Source organism: Bos mutus, chromosome 17 (assembly GCF_027580195.1).
Source record: "Bos mutus isolate GX-2022 chromosome 17, NWIPB_WYAK_1.1, whole genome shotgun sequence".
NCBI classification, from domain to species: Eukaryota; Metazoa; Chordata; class Mammalia; order Artiodactyla; family Bovidae; genus Bos; species Bos mutus.
In genome coordinates, this window is record NC_091633.1 from 17562013 (window position 1) to 17579747 (window position 17735).

At 47.7% G+C, this 17735-nt stretch overlaps 1 protein-coding gene across 1 annotated transcript in view; it reads right to left on the minus strand.

The window, feature by feature from the left end:
- Nucleotides 1-17735, minus strand: part of CUX2 (cut like homeobox 2) — a 101825-nt gene that overhangs the window by 55291 nt on the left and 28799 nt on the right. Inside the window, 1 exon segment of the mRNA XM_070386172.1 lies at nt 3086-3164. Within this exon segment, the coding sequence (XP_070242273.1) occupies nt 3086-3164 (79 nt within the window).

The window sequence follows — 17735 nt, forward strand, 5'->3', positions numbered from 1 at the left end:
TCAGGTCCCTACGGGGGTAGGCACAGAGCCTGGAGGGCTGTGCTGTCTGGTTTCGGCCACTCTTGCCACCCAAGCATTTTGACTGAGAAAACCAATGTGGCCAGGCTGCCTTCCTAAGGGTGCAGAAGCAGGGCGGGGCGCGGCACTGGAGAAGAGTGAGTCGAGTCTCCAGGTGCCACTGCCGTGGGCTGAATGGTGACTCCAAAACAAACATCTGTATCTTAATGCCTGGAACCTGCAAATGTGACCTGTTTTTGGAAGAAAGGTCTTTTGCAAATGTAAATAAGGATTTCAAGGTGCGACCATCCTGGATTCTCTGTGTGTGTGTTCAGTCACTTAGTCATGTCCAGCTCTTTGCAACCCTATGGACTGTAGCCCACCACGCTCCTCTGTCCATGGAATTTTCCAGGCAAGAGTACTGGAGTGGCTTGCCTTTTCCCCTAAATCCAATGACCAGTCTTACAAGAGAATGGAGAGGGGGATTTGGGATAGAGACACACAGGGAAGAAGGCTGTGTGAACATAAAGGCTGAGACGAGTGATGCGTCCACAAGCCAAGGGACACCTGGAGCCACAGGAAGCTGGGAAAGGCCAGGAAGGATCCTCCCCTAGAGCCTTCAGAGGGAGCACAGCCATGCCCACACGCCTTGTTTTCAGATTTCTGACCTCCAGAACTGAGAGAGAATAAGAATCTGTTGTTTTAAACCCCCTGGTTTGCGGCAGTTTGTTCCAGGAACCATAGGAAACTAACATAGCCTCTCACGAGTATCCAAGTTGTGACATGGAACAGATGTTCTGGAAATAGTTTTTGAATGTGCCCAGAGCTGAGTCGTCCCATCTCTCCCTGACTGTGAGGCATCGGTGCCAGGGTGACTGAGACTGGCCGGGCCTGTTCCCTCGGGGCCCGTATCGTGCAGAAGGTGGAGCCGGTGCAACTTCTATACCTGGCCAGTGCCTCTCTGTGATGTGTTCCCAGATCTCCTGGGGAGTTTGTCAAAATGCAGAGGCTTCAGTGGCCCGAGGTTCTGTATTTGTAATCAGCTCCAGGCGAACCCAATGCTGCTGGCCCCTGGGTCGCACTTTGAGTAGAAAAGGCTAGAAGACTTCCCTCCTCACCCAGTCCACGTGCTTTCAGAGGGAAGCGTCACATCACTGTTGCTGTATTCGTTTCCTGGGGCCACCATAACAAAGCACCACTGACTAAGGTGGCTTAAGGCCACAGAAGTTTACTCTCTCAGCTCTGGAAGCCAGAAGTCCAAAATCAAGGTGTTGTCAGGGCTGTGCTCCTTCTGAAGGCTCCAGTGGAGGCTCCTTCCTGGCCTCTTCCAGCTCCTGGTGGTCTTAGGCATGCCTTGGCTGGCAACTGCATCACTCCAACCTCTGTGCTGTCTTCACATGGCCCTCTTCTCAGTGTTCCTAAAACTCCCTTTCTTCTTCTTAAAAGGAGACCCTTCAGCAGATTTAGGGTCCTCCCTAAGTCCAGGATGTCTCATCTCAAGATCCTTAACTAATGACATCTGCAGAGACCCTGCTTCCAAATAAGGTCACACTGCGAGGTTCAGAGTGGACAAACATTTGGGGAGGACACTATTTACACCACCCCAGTTGCCCAAGACAGATGGAATGAGAGACTTTCCCATCCCCATCACAGAGATCTCACAAACGACCTTGGCATCAACTAGAAACGACTTTGCCTTCTCCGTGGCTCAGCCTAGAGTGGGACCTCACATTCTTCTTCATAAACCCCCAGCCCCAGTCACTCCTGACCTTACTAATTCCTGCAGCTGTGTGGAGTACTGGGAATGGATAGAGTGGCTGTCTGGGTGGAGAGGGTTAGCAGAGTGGGGCCTTCTCCCAGCTCCACCATTATTAAGCAAATCACTACATTCTGGGTTCCCATTTCTAGGTCAATAAATGAAGAAGTTGCAGAGGATGGGCCATTTTAAAAACGGGAAACTGTCTGCAGAAGTATATCTCATATGCACAAGGACACAGCTGAAGGTTCTCCAGTTGATCAAATCTCTGTAATCCACACCCAGATCAAAAAACGTATCTAGTGCCCAAAGGCTCCTTCCAGGAACTATCACCCCATCCAAGAAAAACCACTCTCTTGACTTCTCACAGCATGAGTGCCTTTTTTTTAGGTGAAATTCTGTGATGCAAAATTTACCATGTTTAAGTAAGCCATGCAGTGCCAGTTAATACATTCATGATGTTGGTCAACTACCTCCTCTATCTAGTCTGAGAACATTTTTATCCCCCTAAAAGGTAAACCTTACACCCTTTAAGCACTCAGTCCCATTCTCTCCTCCCTTCAGACTGCTGACCACTAATCTAATTTCTGTCTCTACAGATTTGCCTCTTTTGGATCCTTCATATAAATGGAATCATAAACTGTGTGACCTTTGGTATCTGGCTCCATTCACTCAGCATTATATTTTTAAGGTTCATCCACACTGTGGCATGTGTCTGCGACTCATCCCTTTTGATGGCTAAAGAATAGTCCACATTTTATTCATTCATTCACTGATGGACATCTGGGTTGTCTCCCCCTTCAGCCACTGTGAACAGTGCTGCCATTAATTTTTGCCTGTCTTCATCTTTGATGTAAATAGAGTCATACAGTATGTGCTGTGTGGGTTTGGTTTTGGCTGAACATCAAGTTTTTGAGGTTGGCCATGCCATGTTGGTGGAAACATCTGCAGTCTTTCCTCCAGCGCCCTCTGCTGCCAGGGAGCACTGGGTGCCTTCTGCTCTTGGTGGGAAGTGGATGGGGGCTCTGGTGGTCAAGACCGTCGGCTCCTCAAGAAGATCCGGGTGGGAGATCTCACTAGGAGCTCCCCAAAGCTCCCCGGCTGTTGTTGGAAGGCAGTGTGGTAAGACAGACAAGTCGGGTGGGGACACATCACACCAGACTGGGTGTAGACCCCCTCAGTCTCCACAACTCCTACCCATGGCAGGGCCTGGCCTTGCCCAGGAGTCTTGGCCTGTCCCCAGAACCCACTGAGAGAAGGCGCCTGTGTAACAGTCCTCATGGCCGTTTCTTTTTGTTTTTTATTCAATTATGGAGCCCAAGCAAGTCTTACCTGGTGCTTCAATTAATTGCTTGTAAACACTCAGGAAAGCGGCTTCGGCCTCCTGACTTCTCTTACTAAGAGCCACCACCTTTGGAAACAACAAGAGAAAGAATCACGTGTGACCATGGCATCGGAGTCTATAAGCAAATGTGATCATTCTCCACATGCGCAAACATGGGATTGAGGGGAGGAAGAAGGGGAATGAAGGTTCCAAGTATGGCGTAGCAAGTCTGGGTTCAAGTCCCAGCTCCACTGCATCTGGCTGTGTGACGCTGGGCAAGTCACTGCCCCGCTCTGATCCTCAGTTTCCCCATCTGTAAAATGGGGTAAATAACAGAAACTACTTGCCAGGCCAGCTATGAGGGTTAAATGAAGCTGTATATAAGTACTTAGCACAGGGCCTGGCACACAGTAGGTTATTAACAGCTCTTACTATTATTACTGATATTAACAGGCAATGTTGGAGATTCAAATATGACACATGTTTTATGGGAAAGAGGGACACATCTGGAGCATATTTCTTGACACTGCTAATTAAAGAGAAATTGTTGACTCTCTAGTAAGATACCAGTTTCAACAGATGTTGAGTGACAGTTATGTCAAACAGTTCCTAGCATACCAAAGGTGCTCAATAAATGCTTCCTGATTGATGAACACACCAATGACTGATGACCAGTGGTGAGGAGCTACCTTCATGTACTTGTTCTCTTGCTTATGGGCATTTTTTTTGTCCTGCCAGTGAGACTCCATAAGGTATATTTCTGGGGCTTAGCATCATCTCCTCCCTCCATTCCTGCTGTGAATTCTGAGCTCTGGCCTCGCAGCTAACCTGATGCTGGCTCTTGGTGGACAGTCCCCTCGGCATAGTCCTGGGGCTCCCTGGCATACTGCTGGGCTGAGCTCCTGGCACCCACAGGACAGCATCCCTATCTCCTCGAGGACACACCAGGCTGGGCATCCCCGTTTGGACTGGAACAGAGCTTTATTCTCCCTGACACTGATATACCTCTCCCTCTGGTGCCAACTTCCTATATGATGAATCTGTCAGAGTGTCTATTTGTCAACGCCCTCTTTCAGAGCTGGGCTTTTCCTACGAATCCCAGTGATGCCATCTGGGGGAGAGTCTGTTACTGAATTCCTCCCCTCCAAGTGAGCTTCTCTCATAGCTCAGTTGGTAAAGAATCCGTCTGCAATGCAGGAGACCCCAGTTTGATTCCTGGGTCGGGAAGACCCCCTGGAGAAGGGATAGGCTACCCACTCCAGTATTCTGGCCTGGAGAATTCCACGGACTGTACAGTCCATGGGGTTGTAAAGAGTCGGACAGGACTGAGCAATTTTCACTCACAAGTGAGCTCTGTGAGCGTGTGTTCTGGTGCACAGAAGGGGCTCCACATAATTAGTTGAGTTAACAAATCCCAACTGGGTAGCAGAGACTCTAGGTCCTGTCTGTGACATGGAGAAATGTCAGGGGCCAATTCTGAGACAGTCTGCTCTCACAGAGGTGACCAACCGAGGCACAGGTCCTGGAGCCAGGCTGCCTGGGTTCACATCCCAGCTCCACCACTTATTATCTGTCCTTGATCAAGTGGGTCACTTCAATTCCTGTGCTTCTACTTTCCTTTCTGTAAAACGGGGATAATAAGAGGACAGCCTCCCTCAAAGTTCTGCTAGAAGATCAAGTGAATTAGCACGATGGAAAGGTGGCTGCAAAGTTTCTGGCAGGCATTAAGCCCCACAGGCATTAAGCCCCACAGGCATGTCACCTCTTGGTATGATCAACCCTTGCTTCTTGTCTCTTATGGGGATAGTTCTGCCCAGTACTGCATGATCATCTTCACCTGTGTTCATCTTTTCTTAGGTGTGAGAAAGCCTTGCCTCCTCACACAGTGGTATATACTCTGGGACGAATTTGAAAACCACAGTGGTTTCTCTACAGCTTCCAGTATGGCAGCCAAGAGCCTCATGTGGGTACCACACACTGGAAATGTGGTGAGTTCAAATCCAGATGTATTGTGAGTACAAAATATGCATTGGATTTCAGACATAGTTCAAAAAAAGAGACTGTACGACCGCTATCAGCTATCCTTATGTTGACTGCATGCTGAAGTGATAAATTTGGGGGCATGCTGGGTTAAACAAAATATATTATTAAAATTCATCTCACCTGTTTCCTTTTACTTTTTAAAATGTAAGTATTAGAAAATGTAAAAGTACATCCATGGATCATATTATATTTCTATTGGACAGCACAGCTTGAAGGTTTTACAAGGTCCACTGAGAATTTGTTATTTAAGAGAGGTGGCGAGAAATGTATGGTGGATGTTGAGCAAGTGATTTTAAAAAGGTCAGTTACAAAAGCTCTTTAAGCTCTCTTGTTATTCTGAGAACAGTCTCTGATCGCTTACCTTCCAGAGTGAATGACAGTCTCATTCATTCAACAAGCATTTCCTGAGCACCCACTATGTGCCATGCATTGTGAACTGAGAGCTCAGTGGCGAACAGTGCAGCCTCCAGCCCCACCCCATGGGACTCACGGTTCAGCGCGAAGACCAACATTAAAGCAGATTCCCCAGATAATTCATTAATTACATGTGCTAAACACTTCAAAGGAAAAGCACAGGGGTCTTGAGAGTGTGTAAGTGTGGTGAGACTGACCCAGTTTGATGGGTGGAAGGAACATCAGGAATTCTCTCTCCATTAGGGGAAGCTGGTGATGGACGGAACAAATGTCCTAGAATCTAGGCAAAGGGAAGGTTTTCATTCTTGCTAAGATGTACAAGGCACAGTTCCTGCTCTGGGGACTCACAGCTGAGTGGGAGACACAGCTACGACAAAAAGAACACAGGAGGAGGTGATGCAAATGCTGGGGTCTCCAGAGTAACGCGAAGAGGGGGCAACTAATTTAGAGTTTGGAGGGACATCCCTGATGCCCAAATAACAATCATCATCATAATAATATGATATTCAGAGTTTACCATGTATCGTGTGCACATGCTCACTCAGTCGTGTCCAACTCTTTGCAACCCCAGGGACTGTAGCCCACCAGGCTCCTCTGTCCATGGGGATTCTCCAGGCAAGAATACTGGAGTGGGTTGCCATTTCCTTCTCCACAGAATCTTCCCATCCAGAGATCTAACCCGCATCCCCTGCACTGGCAGGAGGATTCTTTACCACTGAACCACCTGGCAAGCCCACCATGTACCACACGCTCTTACTATTCATAATCATATCTCTCCATGGACACACCAATCACTGGAGGTAGCTTCTGTCATTATCCCCATATCACAGATGAGGAAACCAAGGCTCAGTGAGGTTAAGTATCTTTCCCAAGGTCACTCAGTAAGTAAATGGCAGAGTGAGATTCACACCAGGTCTGGCGGCTGAAATTACTATTCTGAATCCAGAAGTGGGCCCCTTTCTCTTGGACAGAAAAACCACCCCAGCCAGTGGGGACAGTCACTCAGGCCCCATTTGGATGCTGATGCCTTGAGATGCTACCTACGGCTGTACCAGGTCAGGAACCGCTGTGCTGCTGACCTGGGGTCCAAGAAAAGCCCTGAGAAACAAAAGCAACTCATCTCCAGAACCCTAGATGGAGAATCATCAAAGATCAGTCAGGAGAAAATCTGAATGCTTCATTTTATGGTTGTCTGTGCTAAGCATGTGTAGTAGCTGGAGCTTGGGGAAAGGCATAAGAATGCTCTATTGAGGGACTTTGCTGGTGGTCCAGTGGCTAAGACTCCACACTCACATTTTAGTAATGTGCTGCCGAAGCAAGCCCTAAGACGTCACACTCCCAAGGTAGGAGGCCTGGGTTTGATCCCTGGACAGGGAACTAGATCCCACGTGCCGCAACTAAAGTTCTCACGTGCTGCAATTAACACCTGGTGCAACTAACTAAATAAATATTAAAAAAATAAGCTCTATTGACTTTCCTTGGACTGCAAGGAGGTCAAACCAGTCAATCCTAAAGGAAATCAATCCTGAATATTCATTAGAAGGACTGATACTTTGATACAATAGAATACTGATTATAATACATTAGAATACTGATACTTTGATACATTAGAAGCGCCAATACTTTGGCTACCTGATGCAAAGAGCTGACTCATTAGAAAAGACCCTGATGCTGGGAAAGACTGAGGGCAGGAGGAGAAGGGGACAACAGAGGACGAGATGGTTGGAGGGCATCATTAACTCAATGGACATAAGTTTGAGCAAACCCTGGGAGATAGTGAAGGACAGGGAAGCCTGGTGTGCTGCAGTCCATGGGGTAGCAAAGAGATGGATGTGACTGAGCAACTGAACAACAAAATTGACTTCTAAAAAGGAATTCAGGGCAGAAGTAGAGGCGAGTGCCATAAAGTTCTGTTATTATTTCCCAGTCCATGCCCCATAGCACCAAGATCCCCTGGAAGGGGCATGGCAACCCACTTCAGTATTCTTGCCTGGAGAATCCCATGGATAGGAGCCTGGTGGCTATGGCCCACAGGGTTGCAAAGAATCCGACACGCCTAAGCAATGCAGCATGCAAACCCACAGCACCCTCTACTGTCCATTCATGGTGCTTATCAGTTGTGTACCGATGATCTGTGCAACTGTCTCCTTACAATGTCAGCCTGCCCCACAAAAGCTATGCTGTTCAACACAGTAAGCACTAGCCCACGTGACCAGTGAGCACTTGAAATGTGACTATTCAAACTCAGATAGGCTGTATGTGTAAAACACAGGATTTCTAGGTTTTAGAATGAAAAAAAAAAAAAAAGAATGTAAAATATCTCAGTAATTTTTATATTGATTTCATGTTGAAATGATAATATTGTGGATGTGCATGTGCACTCAGTCGCTCAGTCATGTCCAATTAAACCCTATGGACTGTAGCCTGTCAGGCTCTTCTGTCCATGGGATTATCCCGGTGAGGAATACTGGAGTGCGTTGTCATTTCCTACTCCAGGGGATCCTTCCGATCCAGGGATTGAACCCTAGGCTCCTGCATTATCAGGCAGATTCTTCACCACTGGGTCACCGAAGAAGCCCAATATTGTGGACTTTTTGTTTTTGTTTAGTCGCTAAGTTGTGTCCGACTCTTTGTGACCCCATGGACTGCAGCATGGCAGGCTCCGCTGCCTTTCATTGTCTCCCAGTGTTTGCTTAAATTCACATCCATTGAGTTGATGATGCTATCTATCCATCTCATCTTCTGCTGTCCCCTTCTCTTTCTGCCTTCAATCTTTCCCAGCATCAGGATCTTTTCCAAAGAGTGGGCTCTCTGGATCAGGTGGACAAAGTATGGGAGCTTCAGCATCAGTCCTTCCAATGAATATTCAGGACTGATTTCCTTTAGGATTGACTGGTTTGATCTCCCTGCAGTTCAAGGGACTCTCAAGAGTCTTCTTCAACACCACAGTTTAAAAGCATCAATTCTTTAGTGCTCAGCCTTCTTTATGATCCAACCTTCACATCCATACATGACTACTGGAAAAACCATAGCTTTGACTAGATGGACCTTTGTTGGCAAAGTGATGTCTCTGCTTTTTAATATGCTGTCCTGGTTTGTCATAGTTTTCCTTCCAAGGAGCAAGCAATACTGTGGACATGTTGGGTCAAATAGAATATACTATTAAAGTTGAACTCACCTATTTCTTTTCACTTTTTAAAATGTAGCTACAAGAAAAATTTAAATTACTTATGTGGCTTGCATTATACTTTTTACTGGACAGCGTTGTTTTAGATTAAAGGTTAGAAAACCTATGACCCTTGGGCCAAATGTGACCCTTCATCTGTTTAAATAAAGTTTTATTGGAACACAGCTACAATCATTATGAATGACTGTACCTACAGACACCGAGACAGTCACCATTTAGCTGCTTTACTGCTACAGTGGAGGAGTTGCATAGTTGTGATAGAGACTCTGGCTGCAACACTGAAAATATTTGCTCTCTGGCCCTTAATAGAAAATATTTGCTGATACCTGTTTTAGAGGTTCACCTAATGGCTGGACAATACACTCAAAAGCAGAGATCAAAAAACATCCTGGAATGGCATTAACTTTGAGTTAGTTTAAATTTAGGGCCTCTCATAGTAAATATGACTCTTGAAGACAGTGATCATTTGGAAGTTCTGCCTCATTCAGTCTGGTTTTAGAGTTATGACCCTAACTGTTTCTAGAAGGCCAGGTCTGATGGTATCAGAGTCTGATCAGGTGCTGAGCCCAATGTCATGAAGAATCTCTTGGCCTCAGTTTGTTCATCTACCAAGTGGGAAGAATAATCTCCATTTGCCTAAGAGGCTGTTGGGGGAGGAATGGGCTAACTAATACATGGCAAAGAGTACCATGGAAAATGGAAAAAGAGCTTTCTAATAAAGCAAATAATTATTTTTCCAACCATACAAGATATCTTTTCCAAGAGCTGCAACTCTAATGCATTTCACCCACATGCCGAGAACAGGTGAGCTAAGCAGAAATAAAAGGCCACGTGTTTCTGCCTCATGGCTGGGTCCCCTCGTGCAGAAGGGCAGGAGGAAAGGGTCCAGAAGGACAGATCTGGCTTGTGACAGGCAGATCTCTGAAGGCCATCTGGGGGAGGAAGAGGAGGAGGACGAGGTGGCGGCCAGCTACAGACACCAAGAAGGTCACCATCAGAAATAGCTCAGCGTCTTCTGATGAAGCAGGCGGCATTCACACCACCCGATGAAATAGAAGGGGTGAAAACGTGTTTGGTCCCGAGTCTGGAAGTAACAGGTGTAGAACTGATTAAGCCAGAGAAGCAAAAGCCTGTTCTAGCTGCCGAGCACTTGTCTGTCAGGTGGCTAAAAAATGGCAAGTTTGGGGACCCCCGAGGCTGTGCTTTCATGAGCCATCTGAGATGGCAGTGACATCTACTGGCTACTGAGAACAGCTCCATGCCAAGCTGGCCACAATGAACAGTCAGAGTTCCCGGAAACTAAACCCTTATTCTGTGTCCAGTGCCTTCTCTTTGGCACCTTTGCAGACAGCCCTGAGACGTGAGCACGGTTACTGCTCCCACTCTACAGAGGAAGAAACTGAGGTTCGGGGCAGCCAAGTCACTTGGCCAATGTGGAAAGAACTAGGTATTGATGGGGCTGGTATCCACGCCCAGCTTCCTCTCATTCCAGGGCTCAGAACTGCAACTAGAAACCGTTGCTTCTCAAAGGGTGTTGCATAGCGCCCTGGGTGTGAAAACAGGGACGTGTGATCAAGCCTGGATCTACCTGCCTTCTCTGTGGACTGTGCAAATCCACTAGCACACTGGATGCTCTGACAAGAGCTACAGGAGAAAGCGTTCTTCAGCTTGGTGTAGCCCAGGATTTTCCCAAATACATTTGGTCTCGGAACATTTGCATCAGAGAATAAAACTAGGGTTCCGTTAAACACACTGTGATAACAGCTGCCCTCTACCCCTGGGTCCTGGGCTCTGGGGACGGTGGGCCGTTGTGGTTCTGAGAGACAGGGGGAATCTGATGCTGCAGGAATTCTGGAAGAAACTGACAAGTGACGGGCAGTTGAGAGGTGAGTATTCAGAGGGTCTCAGAATCAGTGCCTTTGAGGAGGAAGCAGAGGAAGGAGATTTGAGGAGGAAAGGCGTCAGCCCAGGGTAGGGGAGAGGTGGGCGGGAGCATGTCCTTTAACACCCTCAGAGGCCTGGTTCTCCTTCTGGGGAGTGAAGATCTAGGGGCACATGGCGAGCAAAGAAGAGCAAGAATGAGGGGAAGGGACTTCACTGGTGGTCCAATGGTAAAGTATCTGCCTTGCAACGCAGCGGATATGGGTTTGATCCCTGGTCAGGAAGTAAGATCCCACATGCCGTGGAGCAACTAAGCCTGTGCACTGCAACTACTGAACCCCAAACCGCGAGAGAGTCTGTGAACGACAACGATAAAAGACACTGCATGCCGCAACGAAGATCAAAGATCCGGCATGTTGCAACCAAGACTCAATGCAGCCACATAAATAAATAAAAATAGATAAAAAAGGAAGACTGAGAGGAGACAAGGAGGAAGTGGCCATAGAGAGTGAGGACATGCAAAGAGTGAGGGGCACAGAGAGCAAGGGGAGCAGAGAGCTGGGGGCTCACAGACACTGAGGGGAGCAGACAGGAGGAGGGTTCACGGAGGGTAACGGAGGCGAGGACATGGAAGCAGATGGAAGGAGGGCTCAGAGTGAAAGGAGGAGGGGTGTGGAGCACAGTGCAGGGAGCACAGGGAAAGATGGAGGAGGGACTGTGGGCCGTGCAGAGGAGCAGGAGGAAACCCTGGCCACCATGAGGCTGCGGCGGGACTGGCTCAGATGTGCAAGAGGGGAAGGGGCTTGTGGTGAGTGCTCAGAGGCTGCACTCTGCAGGGTCTGGGGCAGGTGATGGTCCAGGCCCAGGGTGAGGTGGAGACGGGGAGAAAAGAACTGACCGGAGAGACGATTAGGAGATAAAATCCTGATCCAGGACACAGTTGGGGCTGAAGGTAGGGAGGCGCGTGGGGATGTATTTAGCCAAGAGCAAGGAGCAGACTCAGGGAGGCACACCACGAGAGCAGTCTACAGCCAGGTGAAGAGCTTCTTGGGTGTTGAGAGAAATACATGTATTTTGGACTGTAAAGATATCTTACCCTATGCGATAAATCCCTTTTACTCACAATAAAATTCTGATGTCCTACAACTTGTAAAAGGCGATTATCAATTACCTTGTTCGGCTGATAGGAGAATTATTATCATCAACAGTAACAATGACTACTGAGTATCTGACACATAGAGTAGTAGTAGATCAGTCGCTCAGTTGTGTCCGACTCTTTGCGACTCCATGAATTGCAGCACGCCAGGCCTCCCTGTCCATCACCAACTCCCGGAGTTCACTCAGACTCACGTCCATCGAGTCAGTGATGCCATCCAGCCATCTCATCCTCTGTCGTCCCCTTCTCCTCCTGCCCCCAATCCCTCCCAGCATCAGAGTCTTTTCCAATGAGTCAACTCTTCGCATGAGGTGGCCAAAGTACTGGAGTTTCAGCTTTAGTATCATTCCTTCCAAAGAAATCCCAGGGCTGATCTCCTTCAGGATGGACTGGTTGGATCTCCTTGCAGTCCAAGGGACTCTCAAGAGTCTTCTCCAACACCACAGTTCAAAAGCATCAATTCTTCGGCGCTCAGCCTTCTTCACAGTCCAACCCTCACATCCATACATGACCACAGGAAAAACCATAGCCTTGACTAGACGAACATAGTAACTCATTTAATCCTCACAACCCAGGTCGATGGGGGTGTTATGGCCCATTTAACAGATGAAGATATCAAGGTACAGAAGGGTGAAGACCACACCGTGTGGGAGCTGGGATGCAGACCCAGCTCAGGGAGACACCAAAGCCCATGCTTCCAACCCTCACTGGGGACTGAATCTCCCAGATGAGGGCCTGGAATATCAGAGAGCTAGAGGAGCTAGCTAGGTTTGCAGATGGGCAGTGGACAGAGAGGTTAGTGCCTGGGGGCTTTCAGCAGGACCTGACTCCTCTGCCTCACAGAGTGAGTTTGCTGGGGGCCTTGTTCCCAGGCGGGCACTAACTCTCACTCTCCCATACATCATTGATGTGGCTGAGCAAATGAAAATTATAATTTAATGTTGGGGCTTAAATAAGAACTAAGAGTTTGGTTCTTGTTTTTGGTAGCTGTTGTTGAGGTGGGCTCTCTCAGCTCCTGCCTGGACAGGGCAGAAGGCAGGGATCCTCTCTGGCCTTCTGAGATCTCAGGGGCATTCCCAGAGCAGGGTCAGGGAGGGTCCCAGAGAGGCCCCATCCTAGCTGAGGCTCAGGAGCCGGCAGAAGCCACTTCTAGAGCCTGATGGGATGGAATAAAATTAGCACATTTGGCCACCTGTCACTGTTTCAAATACTCAGGTATAAATCACAAATGCATTTTGAATCGTCAGATGTAAGACACTAATTCAAATTCAAGCTTGAGCTCTGAAATCCCCTCTTCCAGGGCTGTAGGTCCAGCTTCTAGATCCTTCCCCAAAGCCTCAGCCTGCGACAGTAATGGACACAGGCAGGAGTTCGGGAACTACAACAGCAGGTGGCACTTACTGAGCACCCACTATGCACATGCCCCAGAGGCGTATCTTACCCACTCTCCCTAAGACCCTTAAACACATAGAGTGCTTTACGCAATTAACTCACTCAATCCACGCAAAACTGCCAAGAGGTGGGAGGACTGAATTGTGTACCCCGAATGTGACTGTATTTGGAGATAAGGCCTTTAAAGGGGTAACTGAGGTTAAATGAAGTCATACTGGTGGGGCCCGAATGCGACAGGATTGGTGTCCTTATAGGAAGAGACACCAGGGATGCAGAAGCAGAGGATCGCGGTAAGAAGGCAGCCATCTGCAAACCAAGGAGAGACCTCTCACCAGACGCCAACCCTGCCAGCACCTTGATCTTGGACTTCCCTGCTTCTAGAACTGTGAGAAAATAAAATTCTATTGTTTAAACTGCCTGGTCTGTGGCCCTCTGCTATGGTAGCCAGAGCTGCCCATCTAGCTCCAGAAGCTGCCATCTCATGGCTGGGCTTGTCAGTTCTTTAGGTCATAGTCCCATCAGGGGAGAGTGGATCTGTCTGTTCACACAGCCTTGCACACAGGAGGTGTTCAATAAATGTCTGCTGAAGAACGACTGTCACTGTCTGTGTGTCATCCTTCGGGTGATCCTCAGGCTGGAGAGGAACTGATAGCAGTGGGGGACGCTCTTTAGAGATGTCTGGAGAAGTACCAGGCATCCTGATCGGGGCTCCTGTTCTAGTTAAGGGAGAGTTGATGCTTCGTCCTGACCTCCCCTGAGCGCCACGCATTCACCCATCGTCAGCATCTGATGACACGCCCATGCTCAGGCTAACTTCTCATCTGGATGTTGTTCTATTTTCCTAACCAGATCGTGAGCATCTAGATGGCTAGGACTGGGGGGGGGGTTTGTCATTTTTCTTTTTAACAATTTCAATATTTAATCAAGGATTACTTGACTTAATTTCATATGCAGCTATTAAAAGTAGAGAAATAAAAACAATAGAGAAAAGTAACAGCACATATATCACCAAATTGGGCCCAACTTTTTTGGCATTTAAAAAAGTGAAATAAAATAATGCATGTAAAGTGTTAACCCAGTGTCTGACACATAACTGATGTCCAATAAATTCATTTTCTCAGCTATTTATTGAGCATCTTTGAGGGATGGGGGCTGTTCTAGGCACTGGGCATTCACCACCTAAGTCAGACTGACCCAAACTTATACCCTTGCAGAGCTGATACTCTGAAGGCTGAGGCAAGCAACAGAAGAAATCATGATACAGAAATTGAGTAAGTGAGAATCTGATCAAGTGCAAGGGAAGAAAACAAAGCTGGGAGGGGATAGGAGTCTGGGGTAGGGATGTGTGTCCTGCCTAGTAGGGCCAGGGAAGGCCTTGGGAGAAGAGGGCAGTTGAGCAGACTTGTAGAAGAGGAGGGAGAGTGTCATTCGGCCATCTCAAGGGAAGAGTATTCTAGGAGACAGGATAGCAGGTGCAAAGGCCCTGGGGCAGGAGTATGTTTGGCTTGTTTGAGTAACAGCAAAGAGGCCAGTGCAGTGGGAGAAGGTAGGGGAAGAGAAGAAGTCAGGGATCAAAGGGTAGAGGGCAGAGCTTTGGAGGTCACTGTGAGAACTAGGACTTTTTCCCTGGAAAGGAATGAGGAGCCACAGGAGGGTTTACAGCAGGTGAGGGACATGGTCTACAAATGTTTCAGTAGGACTCCCCAGGCTACTGTGTGCACAATGGACTGAGGGGGCTGGGGTGGGAGCAGGGTGACCAGGGAGGTGGCTACTTTAACAGTCCAGGCGAGAAGGATGGCATTTCCAAGAGGGTGGAGTCAGTGGAGGTTGGGGGGAGTCCTGGGGTTCAGGATCCATCCTGAAGGTCCAGCCACAGGATCTGTTTCTCAAAATACAGTGTAGATACGGGGGGACAGTGAGAGGAAGAGAGGAAATGAGGACATTTCATGGTCTGGAGTGTGAACAACTGGATGATCTTCAACAACTGATGCTGTGATTTTCTCCTCCCTCAGAGGCAAATCAGGAGTGGGCACTAAATCCACAGACTGAGTGAAAAAATGAATGAATGAGATAAAGAAGGAGTTAAAGAGGCTCTCAGAGCGAATCCTTCTGAGCTACAAACTTAAATAAAAACCCGTGCCTAGAAAGATGATGAAGAATGACGCCCTGCAAGTAGCCCAGATTATGCTGCAACCTGGAGGGCTCTGTGGAGATCTCGTGCCAGCTCTCTGACGGAGTCACTCAGAGTGAGGGCACACAGGCCCAGGATCTGCCTGAGAGGTCCCAGCATCTCAGGGAAGCAGACAGCAGGGTGGGAAACAGGCAGTGCTGCACTTGGCAGTGGGCAGGCCTGGGTTCTGGGTTCAGCTGGGGCCTTGGGGCCTTGTTCACCTTTGGGCAAGTCATGCCCCCTTTCTGAGCCTCAGCTTCCCCATCTGTAAAGTGAAGGTGCTGGGTTTACAGTCCCTTACTCAAACTCACCTAAGCAGAAAGACAGGCAGACACTCTCCTTTCCATACATTGGTCTCCACCTCGCTGGGATTTTAATCAAAAGCAGTGGAAGGCCTTGGAAACCCACCCAGGCTTGGACCGAGGGGTGGGTCTGCTGGGAGAGCATGAGGCAGGAAAGAGAAAACACCGTGCAATTTTATTTTAATATTTGTAATTATTCCCAGGCTAAAAATAAGGCACAGAGCAAAGTGTTTTCAAATGTCGGCATTAATGAACACTTTTTATCCAACATAATACGGGCCCCCGAATGCATTTATGTCAGGCTCCGAGATCTCACGAGCAGTGCCCCTCGCCAGGCTGGCTTTCACGGCTTGGAAGCGGTGCAAAAATGAAATGTCCCACAAGTGCATGCTGGCAGGCCTGCTATTAGCAACAGTATAATCATCAATTACATCCAATCACAAACTACTGATTTTATAATTATCAAATGAAGTTCTAACTTCTCACCTCTGCTCAGCGGCAACTAATATAATCTCTCAGTTCAAAAAAGGGAAGCTTTTTTTTTTCTTTCCCTGTTCCTCTCATGCTCTTTCTCTCTCTTCTGGGGAAAAGAATTTCCAGGCCTCCACATAAGACTGCATTTAAATTGCTTGTCACTCAAAACAAAGGCGAACCACTCATTTGTAATTCACCAGCCACCTGAACAGACTGCCTGTTTTCCTTTAAGCATCCATGCACTGAAGCACAAAGATCATTTTTCTATTGTTAAAATTGTATAAGCCAGAGCTTTTTTTAGCAGCGAATACACAATTTCACTTCTCTTCCGAGGGCTCCCAGCATGAAAGGGACAGGAGGCTTTCTTTAGTGCCTTACAAATACATTTTGCTTTGGGGTATTAAAAAAAAAATCAACTATGTGCTCATATAATGAGTTGAAAAGCTATTAAAGTCGTTTACACATGAGGGCAGGGCAGAAGTTAGGTTTCCCATCCTGCCCAGGGTGTGGCCAGCATATGAAGTCAGATGATTGAGATTCATTCTCATGGGCACTGGGAGCATCTGTGTCCAATTTACTGTTTTGGGGAGCTCCCGGCATCACAAACATGGCTCCGTGCTGATTGGCATTCAGCTGGCAGACTTCGAGAACAGAAACAACCCAGGGGTGGGTGCCCCAGCTTGGACCTTGCTGGTCCAGGCAGGCTCTAGCTGCGTGCCTGACGTTCTGGCTACCTCATCCTAGAGGGCCAAGCCACGGACGACTGCCACGAAGCCCCTGTATGCAACTGAATTCCGTCCCTCAGCCTTTGACAGCCAGGCCTATTTCGACAACAGCACAGTTTTTCTATATAACTGATTATAATCATAATACCTTCCAATTTTAATCTAGAGCTTTTTATAATTTACAAAGACCTTCCACAGGAATTAGTGAATCTGAGCTTCCACACACTCCCAGAGGGGGCTCTGGCAGGGAGGACTGTTCTTGTTTGAGGAGCCCAGAGACGCTGATACGGTGGTTCCAAGTCACACAGGAAGGGGTCGAGGCAGGGTGTGAACCGCGTCTTTGGATTCAGAGCCAGCTGTGCAGCAGAGAATTTGGGCCTGGATTCATGCAACTTTCCACTTGAAATGGGAGAGTAGCTTCTGTTTTTGGTAAATTAGAACAGACTCAGATTCATCCCTAAAACGTCCCCCTCTCAGGCCTGAATGTGCTGTTTTCCTAGGAGGCAGACCAAGGCATGGGGCTCCTGCATGCCCACCAGAAGTTATTCATAAACCACAGCCAGTCTTTTCTTTGCAATAGCAGTGACAACTAACAATTCCTGATTTCAAACAACAGTGAAATTATTCTGCATCATACTGGGATGGTGGATACACGTTACGAGTTTGTCAAGGAAGACTGTACAACAGAAAAAGTGACCTCCTGATGTCAATCATGGACTTTAGTTAATAATAGTATATCAGCATTGGTTCATCAACTGTAACAAATGCAGTGAACTAATGCAAGATGTTAATAGGGGAAATTGGGGTAGAGAGCTCTTTACCTCTTGCTCAAATTCTCTCTAAATCTAAAACCGCTCAAAAAAATAGTCTATTGTATAGGGCAGGTAATGGCAACCCACTCCAGTACTCTTGCC